This window comes from Diabrotica virgifera, chromosome 1, assembly GCF_917563875.1.
Source record: "Diabrotica virgifera virgifera chromosome 1, PGI_DIABVI_V3a".
Taxonomy (NCBI): Eukaryota; Metazoa; Arthropoda; class Insecta; order Coleoptera; family Chrysomelidae; genus Diabrotica; species Diabrotica virgifera.
The window spans coordinates 126,392,154-126,411,699 of record NC_065443.1 but is presented as its reverse complement, the minus strand read 5'-3'; the positions used below and the strand labels follow the sequence as shown (position 1 = coordinate 126,411,699).

Here is a 19,546-nt window from a genome sequence, read left to right as displayed (position 1 = left end):
GTAAAAATGAAAACAGTTCTCTGCAACAAAGACCTTAGCTTAGAACTGAGAGTAAGAGCTTTGAGATGCTACGTGTTCTCGATACTACAATATGGACTTAAAGCTGGACATTAAAGCAAGAACACATAAATAAGCTACAGTCATTTGAAATGTGGTGTTCCAGAAGGATGCTTAGAATAGCATGCACACAGAAGAAAACGAACACGGAAGTATTGCAAGAAATGGGTAAAGAATGCGAAATAATAAACACAGTAAAAATAAGAAAGTTACAATATCTGGGACACGTAATGAGGGGATCGCGATATGAAATGCTAAGACTGATAATACAGGGAAAGATAAGAGGCGGAAGGAGTATAGGAAGAAGGAGAGTGTCATGGTTAAAGAATTTAAGGGACTGGTTTAGATGCAGTTCTATGGAACTCTTTAGAGCAGCGGTGGATAGAATAAAGATAGTGATGATGATATCCAACCGCCGATTAGGAGACGGCACTTGAAGAAGAAGAACTTTTTTAATATCTCTTACGACCATTGAGAAATGGGACTCCCTCGCGCTAATACCGCACACTGTATTTAATTATTAAATTACATTTTACCACGATTTTACATACTTCGCCCGTCTTTTGTCTATTTCGTTGTTACTTTATCACTTTGTCTGGGAAAAATCTTGTAATCGAATTTAAACATACTTCCCCACTAGCTAGAGATCTGAAATTTTCAGAATATCTCAGAACTCGATGACATTCCAATATTTAACAGCTTTTACATGGATGCATAGAGCTTTATTTGGAATTTGAAGCTATTTTAAATTTTATATGATAGAATTAGTTCTCACTTTTAACCAAAGGTGGCGCTACTGGTTTTCTCTTTCTTTTCTTTTTCTCTTATTTTACGGTGCCGTATCCTTATGGATGTTGGCCATTACATTTGCCCATTTAATCTTACTGGCAGCTGCCTTGAATAGTTCTATGGAGGTCATATTCGTCCATTGTCGTAGGTTTTTAAGCCAAGAGTTGCGTCTTCTTCCTGATCCGCTTTTGTTATTGATTTCGCCTTCAATTATAAGTTGCAGCAGTTCATACTTTTGATTTTTTACGATGTGACCAAAATATTGTGTTTTCCGTTCTTTAATTTTAGAAAATGTTTTTATGTTATGTTACATTAGAAAATGTTCTGTTTTATAAAAGTATAATTATTTTATAATATTTTAGGTTGAAATGAATCCAGAAATCAGAATGAAACGAGCAGGTTCCAGAATTGGCGAATCTGGCGGCAGTCTATCCATCGTAAACTCCCTTGACGTCCTGCGCAACAGACTGTTACTGGAAATCGCCCGAAAGAAGGCGAAAGAAGGCGCCTCCAGAAACCGACAGATGCTGATGAACTTGGGCAAACGTGGCTTCTTCCAAGGAGGTCGAGGATACTTCAACGAAGTGTAAAAATTCAAGCAAACCATGGATATTTTTGAAAACGGTCAAACAAATCATCAGAATGGCTATGTTTTTATTACCTAAGGTTTATATTATTCTAACATAAGGTATAAAATGTAGACGTATGCTTCAATAAAAGTCTCCAATTATGGCTGATAGTATACATCATTAATGTCACACTGTTATACTTTTGGGATTAGAAACACGTCAAAATTATAATAAAGTAAACAGTGTGTCTATGCTACTACATCCGTTTATTTTACATGTTTTCAAACATTAAAAGGTAAATATTTGTTAAATTTTAACACATTTAAATATCTAATAAAGCCAAACTTAATCATCATCATCACCAATCAGCCAATCGCGTTCACTTCTGGACATATGCCTCTCTCAGTTCTTTCCAGTGTTCTCTACACTGGGCCGCTTGAAGAGTGTAGGCAAACGTGTTAAGTATACAAACTCTGTTATATTAAAGGACTGATTTCATCAGTATTTCAACTAAACCTACATAATACGGAATAATCGTAACTATACAATCTTCTCTGGATGAATATTGCTGGACATAGATTATTCTTAGTAATCTACACTATCGTGGATTTTATTATGCTTGGATTCCAATGCTTTGACTCAGATGCATCAGTATTTTGAATTTAGTAGAAAATGTTTATTAAAGTTTCTTTCCTTGTCAAAAGTTTCCTGAAAGATCACTTTTTCTTGACATTCTGCGACTTCCATTGTGATTATATATGTTTTAAAATTTAGAAATTTTTACTCTGTCCTGCATTTTCGTATTCAAGCACATCGTTTGTATGTTCCTCTGTTCATCTCCAATTTTTAATGTTAGTTTAACACAATGGTGTATGTTTTATAGATAACCTTTGGAAAAAGGTTTTTAAACTTTTAAAGGCTATCTATTTGTTTTCCTCTGAAAGCTTGTCTGGTCTACATTGGTCACACTGCAGACAATTGGCTTATTGTATATCCATGATTAACTGTTATACCATTCATCGAGACTTGTGCCCATTTGCTATATACCTATGGGCTATCCGCTAACACCTATTGGACCTTATATTTAACCCTGATATATCTAGGCATCTTCTATGAATGTTGTCTTCTGCCCATATCCCTGAGGTTCATTTTGTTTCTGATAAACTATTAGACACGACAGTGTACCCATACAATGGCAAGGCAAAATCTTCCAGAGATTATCAGCTCTCTAGTACATAGCTTAGGCAACATTTTTCTGCTATGCCCCTCATTAGTACCTAGTTAATTACATAGTTTCACAATAGTTAGACAATTGGAGAGCACGGGAGTACAATCGCAGTAGAAGAAGACCAAAAAGACGATAGCAAGACGACAACAAAGCAAAATTTGTACGAAATTGGCACCAAATAGCACAAAACAGAAAACAGTGGAGACCTCATAGTATAGGGAGGCCTTTATCCAGAAGTGGATGCAAACAGGCTGAAGAAGAAGGAGAAAATATAGTGTTATAAAAATGTATATTGCATGCTTCTACTTCTAAGCAAGCGTCATCGATTTCTATTAGTTTCGTTATGGGTATTAGTAATCATAATCATATTGACATCAAAACATAGTTTTTTTAATCGTTTTTCTTCATCAAATACAATTTTCATAAGATATTAACGTTAATTGTAAGTGTTGTTGGTCTATAAAAAACCGTTTTCAAAAATATCGAACCGACTTAAGCTTAGCTCTAGATATTTGTTAAGTTCTTAGGCTTTTTCTAACGGGAGTACGGTAAAAATGGCCAAAAAACTGCTGGCGGTTTGTACGTTTTGCTATGTATTCTCTAAGTCATATATTTTCCTTTATTTTGTATTTACCGCTTTGTAAATTATTTTTGCTTTTATTCATTGTACAATGATCAAAAGTAGCTGTGTTGAACAGAGTGGTCCATTAATAAAGGCTCACCGGGCATTTACTTATCTCATCACATTCCTTCGTCAGTTAAATGCAACAGGTAGAATTCTAAAACGTTGTACGCCCTCTTTGTCTCGTGGTATTCAGTCTGCTTCAATAACTCTCTTCTTTGTCTATTTTTGATGACAATTCAAAAGCTACAAAATGTTATATTGCTTGCCAAAAGTACATAATGTAGATGCAAACCAATTTCTTGGCATGATCTATGTTAGTATAAGATATTTGTAGTAGATCAATATGATTCTCGCCTGATAAAATTCGACCAATATATTTGGGCAAGATATAATACAAGTTGCATTATAAGATTTGAGTCAAAATATTAAGCCCGCGTCTCACCATCAAACAATTTGATCAAACAGTTTGAGCAAACTCCGGAAGTACGTCAAAGTGACGTCACAATTGCAGTTTTTTTGAAATTCTATAAATCTGTGCTCTCACTATCAGTCTAGTTTGATCAAATTTTTTGTATTGAGTTGTCTAACTTGTTTGTACTTTATTTAAAATTAAAATTTTTCATTATTGTCCACAATGAACACTCAGGATGTGACGTCACTATCTGTCACTTTCAGTTTGCTCAAACCAGTTTGATCAAATTATTTGATGGTGGGACGCGGCCTTTACAAATTTCCTTACAAAAAATATAGCGTTAAAAAATATATCTTAAATTATTACAAACACTCGTGTTCAAAAAAATGCGGTTCAAAACACTTGCATTTTGTATTGTTTTTTTTTTATTCTGTATGTGTTAAGTTCTCTAAATGAGGATATAAACAATAATAATGGAAATCGTTTATTTCAAAACACTAAAAAACTAATAATAAGGAAAATAAGTAACCAAAAAAAAGTAATAAGTAACGCAAAAAAATGGCATTGCTAGAAAAACTAAACAAAAGAAAAAACAAAATTTTAATTGCGCGCAGTTGACTGTTTTTAGGTGTATTAAATCTGCGGAGGATCTCAATGCGCCTAGGCATACTGCTGAATCAGCGCTGAAGTTGCTGAATCAGTTCTTGCTCATGTTCCTATTCTTCATTTAACGCTATTTTCTGCTCTAGCTTCAGCTATCGTTTCTGGCAATGGCTGCCTCTTTTGAATCTTTTTTTCCAAAACTGTCCTAAAATAAATGTTCTAATGGATTCATGTCACGAGTATAAGCGAGCCAATCCAAAACAGGTATTTCGATAGCAAGGTGAAAAATACCTCCGTCTGTAAGCGAAAACGGGACTCCTCAGAAAATATTACAACACTCCATTGCTGAACACTCTAGTGCTATTGATCATTCGTAAATGTCATCCTGTTAGCTCGATGAGCTGCTGTTAATTTAAGGCATGCTACTGGCTTATAAGAACGTAAACCTCTTTCAAGCAGGACGTTAAAGAACGGTTCTGTAATGCGGAAATCTTAAAAAACGGTCATTAGGCTGATCTCTGCACCTTTTTCTGCCTGATCCTTGTCTTCTAATGTATTCTCCAGTCTGATGATATTTCGTGATAGTAAAAATATGAATAATATTCTTGGCAATATTTAAATGATTTGCAATATAACGTAGGTATACTGTGATCGTCTTCATGTAATGTCACAACGTTTGCATTATTTTCGGGATTCATACTAACACGATTTGAACACAAATGAACAGTGATCTGAATTTATCAGAATAAACGTGAATCTTATGATAAATGCAATAAAAAATGCAAAAAATCTGTTGTTAGTAAACAAGATTAAAGTATAATTTTTTAACCATTTTTATTGTAATGAATGAACGTTTTTTATTATTAATGTTTACTTCCTTCCATTAAAAAAACTAGGTATACCTACACTGACAAAATTTAAAAAAAAAACATCCAAGAAGCAAGTGTCCGGATTTTTTGACCAGGCGTGTATATTCAGTCAATGATTTTATTAATTTTTGCTATCCACTAATGATATGTGTTCCTTACTAAAAATCCCTTGTTTACCTAAAAAAATTCGCAAAAAAACGTAAAAAATACCTATTTATGTATAAAAAATACTATTTTAGAGAAACGCATTAATAACTTCAAGAATATATTATGTTCTTTAAAATTATTATGTTCAGTCGGAAAAATGAAAGAATACCCATGGACGATCACATCAATCACTTATTGTGTATTTGCCATCTTTTTCTATAATAAACGTTTGTTATTTATAGAAAAAGACAGCAAATACAAAATAACTGATTGATGTGATCGTTCATGGGCATTCTTTCATTTTTCCGACTGTATTTACAAAATGGGTAGATGCTCCGTGTTTCTAAGTGTAATTAATTGACCACCCCGTATAAAAAATACCATAACCCTATACTTGTGAAAATTATGATGTAGGTAGTTAAGTTTGCAGTTAGTCTATGCTTTCAATACTCTGTGTTAAAATATCAATCAAAATAAATAACAATGGCCTACTAATTATTAAACATTGACTTATTTTCTGTTTATTTAGGTTTACTAAGGTTAAAACATTGAATTAATATAAGAACCACTTCTACGAAGGTATAGATTAATCAACCTATTGAAGTCAGCTACTTCGCCTTCCCATTTTTTTTCGTCTTTCAACAGGTCTTTTTCCTTGCATTCTTGCACTTAGCAATTTTCTGGGGATTCTATTCTCATGCATGCAGACTACGTGCCCTGCCCACCGTAATATCTGCAGTTTAGTGTATTGTGCTAGTGTTGGTTGTTGGTTTACTATATTGTTCGTATATTTCTATCTTTTTCTTCTTCTTCTTCTTCTTCTTCTTGTGTAGAAATGATTGTGTCTGTTTTTCAATGTGCCTCCAGTAATTTGTCATTCCATCGTTTTCGTGGTATTCCCACTGATCGTCTTCCTATTGGGGAACCGTTTCTTGCCAGCCTTACTACTCTGTTGTCATTCGACTTATGTGGTCATTCCATTCTACTCTTACGGTTTTTACCAGTTATTAATGTTGTCTACTTTGCATCTCTGTCGTACATCTGCACTTCTAGCTATATCCCATATTGTCTTACCATCGATTTTTCGAAGCGTTTTTTATCTCTGCTGTTTCTAGCATTCTTTTTGTCCTTTCTGTATAAGATCGTGTTTTTGCCTTGTATGTCATTATTGGTCTGATGGCTGTTTTGCAAATTCTGCCTTTCACTTCGTTTCAAAGAAGTGAAAGAAGTATATTTCTATATTATATCTAATTCTCCAGTTGTTATTTTCACTTATTGGGACCAGTATCCTACGTAATAGTTTTCTTTCAAACACGTCTAATGCATTGACAGATTTCTGTATTATAACCCATGTTTTACACCTTTAACTTATTATGGGCCTGATTATTGTTTTATAAACCCGTAGTTTTGTTTTCTTGCAATACAGTCTATAGGTACTGAGTACTATCGTTGACTGATGCATTGGGGGTATTTCAATCCATATTAATATTTTAATCAACGGTACTATTAACCGACAATCTTCTGTAGTTCGCAGGATCACTTCTTTTTTCTTCCTTGTAAAAATAAGTTATAATATGATGTTTCATCTTGTCTAGACCCCTACCATTTTTCATAGCAATTATAGCTGTCCATACTTATTGTTCATCTTCTTCATCCATGAATCTACATTCTCTGATTGAGCGTAGAAAGAAAAGAACCCTACTTGAATTAGGACTACTACTATCGTCACTACTATTTAGAAGTGGTTTCTACATTTGATATGTATAATTTTACACTAAATTATTTAGTAAATCTAAAAACTTTTTTAAAAATGATGTTTTTCAGACAAAGATTTTATGTAATTTGTTGTTTTTTAATATGATGTTGCAAATATTTATTAGAAATAATACACAACGACAATTTTCTCTGTTTGTTTCTCTAATTTTTTGTTAACAGTTTTTAATGTGTCTGAGTCGCTGGAAACGAGAAAGTAGTTTCTGTTCCGTTTTTAGATTTTCAATAAACTGGATACAGGTATAAATTTGTCGATTTTTATGATAAATATTTCGCAATCGACATTTTAGTTCTTCTCCTCTTTTCATAGTTAATGGCAAACAAAACCGTCATAAATGAATATAAAAGAACTGCGCTATTAAACACATGTCCCAGCATGTGATCTATTATGTAAGAAGGGACATGGTCTATAATATAAGAAATAGACTAAGCACTGTCACAGAACACATCGTCACAGAACACTGCCCATATAGAATTTCAATATAGCATAAAGAGGACATCTTTCTATCGAAGACTGGGTATCATCAAAGCTATTCTAACTTTATTTACAGTTGTCCTAAACAGTATGTTAGTGGTTCAACCAAACCACTTTCTTAAATTTCTCATCCAAGGCATTCTTCTGCGACCCGGATTCATTAGTACCTTATACTATTATATTAAGCATTCCCTGCATTATATTTTATAGGAAGATGTATTTTTGTCCCCGCATTAGATAGCCCAAGTATCGGAGAAGACTTGGTCAACCCAACTTGTTCTTAATATTCGTTGATAGCACCAAATCTCGAAACTCCTTATGCTTTTATATTGTTCTCTTTGAGAGGTCATGCTTCCATGCCATACAACACTAAACATATATACGATCTTAATAAGTATTCATATTTGTAGAGGGAAACTCATATCAGGATTATTAAAGAGTTTCTTCATTTTTACGAAAATGGACCTAGCAATTATTTCAATTCAAATTTTCCCCATTGACGATTCTCCACGAATAGAACATGGAATTAGACAGGGTGATACTATCTCCCCGAAATTGTTTATAGCTGTACTTGAAAATATGTTCAATATGTTTTGCCGATAACATCGTTTTAATATCTGATAGCAACGGCGTAACCAGGATGATCCAGGGGAGGAGGGGTTACAACTTCAAAATGGCTTGATTTGTCAACAACACATATTGGTGTTAAGCGTATAGAGCTCAAAGTAGATCACAATGGGGGGTTATAACCCCCAAAACCACCCCCTGGTTACGCCTATGTCTGATATAGTTGATAAAGCTGCAAAAATATGAACGCCTCATTTTGAACCGCATCCAGGAAACATTAGATGCAAAACTAATCCCACAACAAGCAGGCTTCAAACCAGGTAAATCATGCACAGGCCAAGTGCTGAACCTAACAGAGCACATAGAGGAGGGATTTGAGCAGAGGGAGATAGTGGGAGTAGCCTTGATAGACCTCACAGCGGCCTACGATACGATAAACCACAGAACCTTGCTAACTAAGATCTATAACACTGTGCTTGACTATGACCTGGTAAATATCATTAGATCACTGTTGTGTAATAGACGCTTCTACGTTGTGCAAAATGGAAAGAAGAGCAGATGGAGAACCCAAAAAAATGGCCTACCTCAAGGAAGCGTTCTGGCGCCGTTCCTACTTAACATCTATACCAATGACCAACCACTGCACCCTCAGACTGAGAGTTTTGTGTAGGCTGACGACCTTGGTATCGATGTAAAGGGGAAAACACTCACACAAGTAGAGTCGACAATGGAAGAGGCTTTAAACATGATGTCAACTTACTACAAACAAAACTCATTAAAGCCAAACCCTACTAAAACCCAAGTATGTGCATTCCACCTCAACAACCATCTGGTGCATGTAAAACTGAATGTTTCCTGGGAGAGACAACGCTTGGAACATACTAATAGGCCCAAATATCTTGGAGTGATACTAGACCGGTCACTAACGTATAAATTCCACTGTCAGAGCACAAGACAAAAGGTTTCTACGAGAAACAACCTTCTCCGGAAACTTGTAGAGAGCAAGTGGGGTGCAAACCCCCATGTCTTAAAGTAAACAGCTGAGGCCTTATGTTTCTCAACAGGGGAATATGCTTGTCCCGTCTGGGGTAGATCAAGACACGCCCAACAAGTCACCACGGCATTAAATGAAACATGTAGAATAATTACCGGTTGTATGAAGCCTACTCCTCTACCATTACTGTACCGGGCAGCTGGATTCGCATCACCAGACGACCGTAGATGCGCCTCACAATATGTGGAGAAGTTCAGGCAAACTTTCGATGAAAGGCACCAATTATACGGGTTTGATGAACCGCCAGGAATCAGCCGACTTAAATCAAGGAAAAGGTTTATGAGAAATGTCAGCGTCGAACCACCCGAACTGTTCCCCCTACATTCAGAACGACCTAATAGAATGAACCTGGACTGGAGAACCTGGCGGACACTTAACCGAATACGCACAGGTGTTGCCCCTGTAAAACAGAACCTGTTTAAATGTGGCATCAAGACAGATAACGACGCACTTTGTGAGTGTGGGGAAATACAGAGCGTGAAGCATCTGAGAGTATGCAGACTTTGCCCATGACAGTGCACCCTCGATGATTTATGGCTCGCAAATACAAAGGGTGTAAACGTAGCCCGAAATTGGGCAGAAAAACTGTAGTCGGATCCAGACACGAAAAAGTAAAGTAAAGTAAGCTGCAAAAATTCTGGAAAAGCTCTATGTAGAGTCAAACACAATTGGTCTTAAAATTAACACCATAAAGACAAAATTTCTTTCCAACCTTGTAGTCAGCGATAAAATTCAGATTGAAAACCTTAGCATCGACCAAGTAATAGCCTACAAATATCTAGGGCATGACATTCGCTTAGGCCGAGATAATTATGCTAGATATAAGTATAAGCGTGTTACTTTCTGCAGTTACTGTATTACTTTGGTTGATTTGTGAGCCTATATGATAAACTCTCTTACTTCTTCGGAAGGTATGTTCCAACTTTTAGATCTTAGGGTTTTGCTACTTGCTTATTATTTGTCACCTTCATATGGTTATAGCTTTTACTAGCATTAACGTGTATCTCCATTCCTTTTACTGCTGTTTCCAGTGTCGTGAACAATAATTGGACCAGGTCAGCCTTTTTCTTGCTATGATATTGATGACATCCACATACGCTTATATTCCAGATTCTCTAATAGCTTTCTCTAGAGCAATATTGAACAGAAGGTACGATGGGCTATCTCCCTGTCGAAGTTCAATATTTGTTTCTGGAAAATTCTTAATACTGCGTTCTGCTATCTAACTTTACACTCAAGTCATGAGATGGTTGCTTTTAAAAATTTAATTAAGTGTATTGGGATATTGAATTCTATCGTGGCTTTGTATATGGTGCGTTTCTGTCTACACTATCAAGAGTGTTTACTATAGACAAGAAAAATCCAGAACAACTAGTAGGAATTGGTAAAAAACAAAGTAAACTACAAATATACAATATTGTTTTCAGAGTCTCATAATGACAAAACTATTCTTTGTTTAGAATTTATACAACTCTATCAAGAACTTTATATTATACTTACGCTTGTTAGATACAAAATCTTCTAGAATCGCTTTCAACAGAAAATTATAGATTCTGATGTTTGCATTATCATTTGTAAAGTTTTCTAGTGTAGATGATAGATTTAGTTCGTGTAAACTTACGTTGACAATTGCTGTATTTTTTGTAAAAATATCTATAAGTTGTACAAATAAATGGTTTCAAAATAATAAAGTGTATTGCAAAGTTATTTTATTATATTCACTATTTTATTCAATACTGATCCCTACTTTCAAAAACAAAAACATCATAACTTATTAATAGGTAAGATACGAATATCACTATGTATATTGTGTTTTGAGATTTTGCTTCATTTCCTCAATATTCCTTCATTCTCCTATGAGCATCCTAATTCTAATAATCGGATATTCCAGCAGTGTGTGACGATAATATAATTAGAGCAGCGGTTTTCAATCTGTGGTACATGTACCACTGATGGTACATATCATTATTTGAGGTGGTATACAAAACGCAAAAACAGCCAAAATCAGCACTACTGTTATAGTTAATTAGATTACCTAGCCAGATAGTATTTCAGTTAGGTGTTACCAAAAATAATAAAAAGTATTTTGTGGTACATGACTTAAAAAGATTGAGAACCACTGGTTTAGAGTACGCTTATATATTAATCAAAACGTGTTTTTATACCGTCTCTGACAGTGTAAATGACGGAACGGAAATCCATTTGATTATTCTCTGTGTGCTGAACGGAGAATAATCAACCAAGTATAATAGGTGAGTTAAACGTATCCCGACCATATTCCGAAACCTTCCTAACCCCGTCGTCTTGGCGAGCTGAGCGAATTCGATGGATCACAACCCCATCCGAAAATACGCGAGCTGAGCGTAGATCCTTACATGTACATATCTTACCTTCTAGCGAGTTGAGTGTGATTTCCTCTCCTTATATTTACATTTCGCGTTAATAAATAAATACGACTCCTAATCTACTCGATCGTCATTTATAGACGGAGAGCTAGAGCCGAAAAATCATCGTCATAAGTAATATGGAGTTTTTTCTGTGAAATGTGTCCATTGTATATTGACAATTATGACCCCTTTCAGTCTGACACCTTTCAGGCTGACACCTTTCAGGGGAAAGTTAGTGCAGTCATTAAGGTTTTTACCTCCTATTTTGTTAAACCTCCATCGATTTGCATTAAAATTGGTGGCTAATTAGGGCATACCTCAAGAAACAAAACTGATTTGGTGCCAACTTGCACTTTTACCCTGGGGGTGGATACCACCCCTTCTCGGGGTGAAAACTATTTTATTAAAAATAACCCCACAAATCGATAGAGGGACAAATTTTAAGCAAAATTTGTTATACATATTATGTTATTAAAATAAATCAATACTTTTTGAGTTATTAAAGATCAAAGATTTGAATTTTTCGTGAAACAAATATATGGTGTAAAGAGGTTTTTCATAAATAATTCAAAATCTGTAAGTTTTAAAATTCTTCTTAATTATGATAACTCCGATACTCTGACTCCTGTAGTATGCCTGAATTATCTTTGGAGGGTTGGTACAGACGTAGAAGAATTTTTCCGAATGGAAATTCTGATATATCTATTATATTGCTCATTGGTAACTCGGGGTCTACCAGAGTAAGCTGTATATTCTGTATCGAATTTGTCTCCAGGAACCTATTCCATCTCCGTGAGACATCACTCTGACAGACACCTACTATAGACGGAGAGCTAGAGCCGAAAAGTCATCGTCATAAGTAATATAGAGTTTTTCCTGTGAAATGTGTCCATTGTATATTGACAATTATGACCCCTTTCAGGCTGACACCTCAGTGGAGTGTATACAGAAAGTAGCAATAAGGGATGAAAGGGGAAAATTAGTGCAGTCATTAAGGTTTTCACCTCCTATTTTGTTAAACCTCCATCGATTTGCCCCCGAAACTTGGGGTGTCCAATAATGGGTACATTTGACATATTCGGATACATTTTTTGCTAAATTTTACATAAATGTCTTAAAACAATGAAAAAACTTTGAAAAACGTTTGTAGCCTAATGTTTAATCGTATCAACTTCTCCGTGAGCTCATTTGATCCATATTTCTGACTACTTTGACAAGTGTTTAGTAAATAATATTTTATAAAATGTATCTTTTTCGCGTTATTTAAGCTTGAATACTTAGATTTGAGTACTAGCCGAAAAAAATATACATTTAATCACCTATAACTCACTTTTTATTAATTCTCAAAGGTTTTTCGAATAAGAAATCTATTTTATTTTTTATTATTTTCAATTTTGATAATTATAACTTTTTTGATAAAACTTATAGATTTTGAGTTATTTATGAAAAACCGCTTTACACCATGCATTTTTTCACGAAAAATTCAAATCTCTGATCTTAAATAACTCAAAAAGTGTTGATTTATTTTAATAACATGATATAACAAATTTTACTTAAAATTAGTCCCTCTATCGATTTGTGGGGTTATTTTTAATAAAAAAAGTTTTCACCCCCGAAAAGGGGTGGTATCCACCCCCAGGGCAAAAGTGCAAATTGGCACCAAATCAGTTTTGTTTCTTGAGGTATGCTCTAACCATTCACCAATTTTCATGCAAATCGATGGTGGTGTAACAAAATAGGAGGTGAAAACCTTTAATGACTGCACTAACTTTCCCCTTTCATCCCTTATTGCTACTTCCTGTATCCACTGAAGTGTCAGCCTGAAAGGGGTCATAATTATCAATATACAATAGACACATTTCACATGCCAAACTTCATATTACATATGACGATGATTTTTCGGCTCCAGCTCTTAGACTATTAGTAGGTATCATCATTCGCGTATCAAATATCGTCACATAATCGACCCAAGATTTACGAAAGTCCGATATCTAGATCAGGGGTTCCCAAACCTTTTTGTACCACGCCCCCTTTTGTTGAACCGAAACCTTCTCGCGCCCCCCCTTACAATAAATTGTATGCGCCTAAATAGGAACAAAACAAAAAAAAATAAGTATTAGCTTGAAAACAAAACATTTATTTATTCTGCCGTAGGATACAACAATATCAGTTTCCATAAAATACAAAAATTATTAATAAAAGAAAAATAGATTAGGTTGGTTAGTGAGATGGATGTGCCTGCATTTTATTTACTAGTATGCCTATAGCCTATTCGTGGCTGAGTTTTAGTAAGTGCACAGCACAAGTCACTAGCAACATCATGTTTATTCCAATACTTTGTTTTAATTGCCACAAGTATTGAAAATCGCACAAATAGTTACTTGAAAAAGGCAAATATAAATGAAGACCTTCCCGTGATACACTAAGATACACTTTGAAATATTTTAACCAAAATGAAGGTTTGTCCATTATAACAAAGTATTTGGCAGAGAAATCATGAAAAAAATCATTTGGATTTATTTGCAAAGCATCTTCTTGAAGTGATTCACGCAGGGAGTCTACGTTGACATGGAATGGATCAGTTGACATTCTGTAAATAAAATTGTCACAAGTGTTTGGGAAGTATTTCTGGAACTCTTCAATTAGGCTCTCCAAATGGTTTGATATTTGGATTTTCAAACTTGATCCTTTCAAACTTGATAAATATCATTGAAGCGTGTTTCTTCTGAGATTGGCTCTACTTTAGAGAAATAATTTCAGGGGTTTGTTGATATTTTACGCCTCCAAAGTTGAGTAACTAAGCCTCCATTACAATGAGTAACTACTATATTTGAGTCTCCACCCTGCAGTTTTAGGTTAAGGCTGTTCAACGAGTCAAAGATGTTTGACAAGTAAGTCAATATTAATTGATGGATTCGACCGTTACTTGATGGAAGTTCATTTTATCTCACAATAAAACACTGAAAAACGTTTGTTTTCTATACTTCCACAAAATTTATTACAACTATGTTATTACTACAGCTGTTTCGGCAAAGTGCCTTTCTCAAGTGATGGGCCATGTTTAGCTCATTTTGCTTTTGATGTTCCCAGGTGATTACTTCATCTCAAAGGTCAAATAATCTTGTCAAAATGTTTCCTTTTGAGAGCCATCGTACCAGTGGCGTGGTGGCCATATAAATGAATCGGTGCAATCACCGAGAGGCCGCGGCATCTTGAGGCCGGTCAGATAGGTTTTTTTTACCAAAAATTTTAGACATGATAAAAAAATATTTTTTAATTTCCAAAACATTAAAAAAAATTAATTTTCTTTTAATTGTAAAATACAGTTTAAGTAAATGAATAAGACTCTATATAAATAAATTATTGCTACAGATAATATTTATTTTCATACATACAAGTATATTAATTATGGTATTCCAACTTCCTTCAAATATCTAATATGTACTCTGCAGAATAAAAATTGGAAAAAAGTGCATTTTTTACCGAATTATTGGAAGTATCGCCAAACGATTTGATCAAGACAAATCGTTTTATTGCGTATAAGCTCTCTACATCCTAGAGATTTTGATACAATAAAAAAATGATATATAGGTCTGGATCCGGCGTATGAAAAAAAAGTTGATTAATAGCAAGCTGAAAATTTGTTAATAGCTTAAGAGTATCTAGTCAGATAAACTTTGATATATGGGAAAACTGGAACAGGGGCAGTTTTAACTGTGGAACAGGTTAAAAATTTGGAACGGTCACACCACGAAAACGGCACATTCATGTTGTCCCACAGAACAGACTTAAACTCTCCGAACAGAGATTAAACTCTCATGCAAAAATCAGACTGCTATTTATCACCTGTCATAATTCCTGTCATTTGAAATATTCTATATGTTCCACTCATTAAAACGCCCGTTTGGTGATAAATAGCGGTCTGATTTTTACATGAGAGTTTAATCTCTGTTCGAAGAGTTTAAGTCTGTTCTGTCGGACAAAATGAATGTGCCGTTTTCGTGGTGTGACCGTTCCAAATTTTTAACCTGTTCCACAATTAAAACTACCCCTGTTCCCGTGTTCCCATATATCAAAGTTTGTCCGACTAGACACCCTTAAGCTATTAACAAATTTTCAGCTTGCTATTAATCAACTTCTTTTTCATACGCGGGATCCAGACCTAATAGAGGAAAGGCACCAAATTTGAGACACTTTTTTTGAAAAACAAATATGAAACAGAATATTCAAAAGTTTTTAAAATATTTATTTCGAAAACTTAAATTTAATGTTTCTACAACACAACAAAAAATAAATAAAGCGAATAAGACATATATTTTTGCAAAAAAAATACATTTAATTTTTTTGCGACATTTAATATTAAAAATAAAAGGTCGCCTAATTTGAGATAGCCGGGTATCCAAATTTGAGACAGGTACCCCAATTTGAGATACTATTCAAAAAAGCCCTTTAATTCGCAGAAAAGGCAAATAAATGTGCTGGACTTTATTTCTCCACAGTCTTCATGTGCCCACCTGCCACATTGGTAACACTTTGCCCATCGTTCTCCATATTTATTGTCGGAAAATTTTCCGGTGCAAAATAGACATTTTCGTCGTACGATGAATCATCTAATGGAAAGTCTTCGCTGCTATCTGAACTTTAACTCGAAGAAACTTTCCGTTTCCTTCTTGATGTTTTGCCTTTTGATGTAGAAGGTTGACCTACGTCTTCGTGTACTGCTATTTCTTCTTCGGACGTTGCTGTTTTTTCTGATGTAACACTTTCTGTTGAATTGTTTTTTTCTGGAGCTGATACACAATCGAAGTTTAGTTAGAGTACTAGTTTTTTTGCTTTTTTCTTCTGCACACTTTGCTCTAATTCTTCTTTGTAGGGTGCTAGAGTAATTACTGAAGCCTTTCCTGATCTGACATGTGGCTTTTTAGTGGTGTCTCTCTTGTATGCAGGGATCGGACAGATGTCTTTCGGAGACACAAGTTGTTGATGAGGTAGTGGTGGACTAGGAGTTCTATGTTCTCGCATTGGATGATTTGGTTGTTCATGGTTTGGTTCTATTATTTGTTCGTCCCTTTCGTTTTGTGTTTCCAAGTGCTCTTGAATTCCAAATTCAAAGTCCCTAAAAATATGGCGACAAATAGGGACCAGTCCCGTTTTTCGGAAACCATTGCAAGATATTTCCATCTTCGCAGCTTTGTTATACGCTTTACAAAAGATACTGGCAATGGAATAAGGCGACACAACACTCAACTGATTTTCTCTAAGCCAGTTTTCTATTTCTTGTGCGTAGTAAGTTTTCAGCGGTGCCATAAAAGCAACATCCAACCGTGCATTTTATGTGTAGAATGTGGTGGGAGGCACCTAATCGTCACATGATTCTGTTTGGCCAAATATATATTAGAGCAACGTTTCTCGTATGAGAATAGTGGCCATCAAGGACGAGAAGAACAGGGTCTGCAGCTGAAGGTTTAGTGAATTTTATGAAGTGTTGTAGCCATCTAGTGAAAATATCGGCCTGTACCCAACCTGACACATGGCATTCTCCGACTGCTCTAGTGGGAGCTCCTAGCATCAACTCTGTTTTCATATTTTTTCTAGGGCAGATTAAAAATGGTTGTACGAAAACTCCTGCAGCATTCATACATGTAATAACAGTAATCAGCTTGCTCCTTTCTGCTGAAGTAAGTGACGAAACCTGCTTCTTCCCTCTCATAGAAATGACTTTGATATGTTTGTGCTGAACAATTGTTGCTGAACACCTGGTTCGTCTACATTGAATATACGTTGTGCAGGGTTAGTAGGCTTAAGATATTCTGGTTCATACAGGTCAAAGAACTTGGATACATTTTCATGAGTAAACGATTTTACTCGAGCAGATGACATTCCCTGAGGAGTACGCATTGAAAGCGTCCGATGCCTTTTCAGAAAGAGTCTCAACCATTTCTTTCCGGCTGATTTTTTGACTACGCTAAATGGATGTGGTATTAGTTTCGTATTGCAAGTTGAAATGCCAGTCGTTTTATATCACGCGCTCTTAGCCCGAAATAACGTTGCTCCATAGTTAGGGCATACTCAACCAACTCATTTTCTAATTCCAAAGGAAGAATAGGTCGGCGGCCAATTTGATATCCCGACGAGTTCTTCTGGAACCTTGTCTGATTTCACATATCGTTCTAAGGTACCTTTTGGTACTCCAAAAACTTTTGAGGCCTTCAAATAGCCCATCTCTCTATTTCTTACTGTATTTACATCCCGTATCATATCATTTGCATTCCATTTTTTATTTTTTAGCGGCATCTACAAACAAAAAAATACATAAAAATAAAAATTTTACACGGGGTCCTAATTTGAGACACTCTCAAATTTATGACCTACAGGTGTCTCAAATTAGGATTTTTCCGTCAAAAAATAAAACGGATTTTTATTGATTATGTATGCCACACAATTACCGTTTAATTTGCATAAAATGTATTAACTAATATTAAACTACCAAAAAAAAATTACTGGAGTAAGTGTAATCATCTTACCTTGATGTATTGTAAGTTTTTATAAATTCTGAAAAACTTTGTGTATGGTGTAAATCAAATTAACGTCGACAAAACAACAACGGTCACTTCTAAGCGCCAACTAAAAGCAGATCTACCACTAACTTCACAGAATGATCAGTTTTCAATATTTTCACTAGATGTCAACCCATCGTACACAAATATACGACGGTGTCTCAAATTAGGCGCCTGTCTCAAATTTGGTGCCTTTCCTCTACCTTTAACGGCATTTAAATAATTTGCTTAAAAATTTAAAAAATTTATCCTACGATATTATCTGCGACTGCAATTCAAGAAGAACTCGTAGATTTTCTGATTAATGGATTGTGTAATAGGATTTTGCAAATAACTGAAATTATAGAAGATCGAGTTTATGATGAATATCTACAGAAAATATGAAGGATGATATTATTAATCCAAGTGATAACGAACATAAAGTAACAAATCACAAAGTTGTTGACATCGTGAAAACTTCACCTCCCTGTGGTACTAAAAAGTGTAAATATTGTATAGCTTGCTGTTACGCTCTTTTGCATAAGTATAACTTATATCAGTGTGCTTATCCAAATATAACTATAGTATACCTATAAACATTTATTAACTCTTTCGGTGACGCAAGTATCTTGAAAAAGAAGCTTTTCAGCGTTGAAATACATAAAAAATCGGTTAAGAAGTACTTTAACAAAAGATCACTTGAAAATATTTATGCTAATGGCTATAGAAAAATAAAGTATTGGCTTTATATGAGCTTAAACATGTTTATATTATAGAGCTGTATTAATATTTAAATATCTATTGTTAAATTAAAGTATTTGCACTGTACGTGTATTTGTACTCTCATGTATAATTGATTTACTAAAATTCAACTTACCTAATACATAATTGAAAAATTCTCAAAATTTTATTTTACTTTTATCTTAATTCCTAAATCAGATTCATGTTATATTTATTCAGGAAATTATGGTTCCTACCTTACTGCATACAATATTGTCATACATGTCATTTATTATTTGTAAGATTGCTTATTTTTAAATAAAAAATATAGCTAATTAAAAAAAATCATTACATTCAAAGTTTTGTGTTTTCTAAAAATAATTTATCTTTTCGTTTTTTTTATTTTATAAATAACGAATAAAACATCCTGATAGATAGGAGGTAAAATGAGGATGGGAGGCCGCTTTTCTATAAAATCACCGGGCCGCCTGAAAAGTCCCAGCACGCCACTGCATCGTACTTCTGTATGAAGTAGCAGTGTTTTGTGATCACTTTCTAAATATTCACAAAGAGTTTTAAACAGTCCAGTATTTAACGCACTGTTTTTTTTTATGTACTTCACTACTTTAATACACAACTTTAAGACAGCCATAAGTTCATTTGGAAGGGTTTTTGCTGCCAAGGTTTGTCGATGTATAAAACAATGTATCCCAATCACATCAGCATTTTTCTCTA

At 34.7% G+C, this 19,546-nt stretch overlaps 1 protein-coding gene across 1 annotated transcript in view; it reads left to right on the top strand.

The window, feature by feature from the left end:
- Positions 1-10,859, top strand: part of LOC114338674 (uncharacterized) — a 47,464-nt gene extending 36,605 nt beyond the window's left edge. Inside the window, exon 3 of the mRNA XM_028289280.2 lies at positions 1,209-10,859. Within this exon, the coding sequence (XP_028145081.1) occupies positions 1,209-1,436 (228 nt within the window). The 3' untranslated portion in view covers positions 1,437-10,859. The remainder of the gene's footprint in view (positions 1-1,208) is intronic.
- Positions 10,860-19,546: the final 8,687 nt, after the last annotated feature.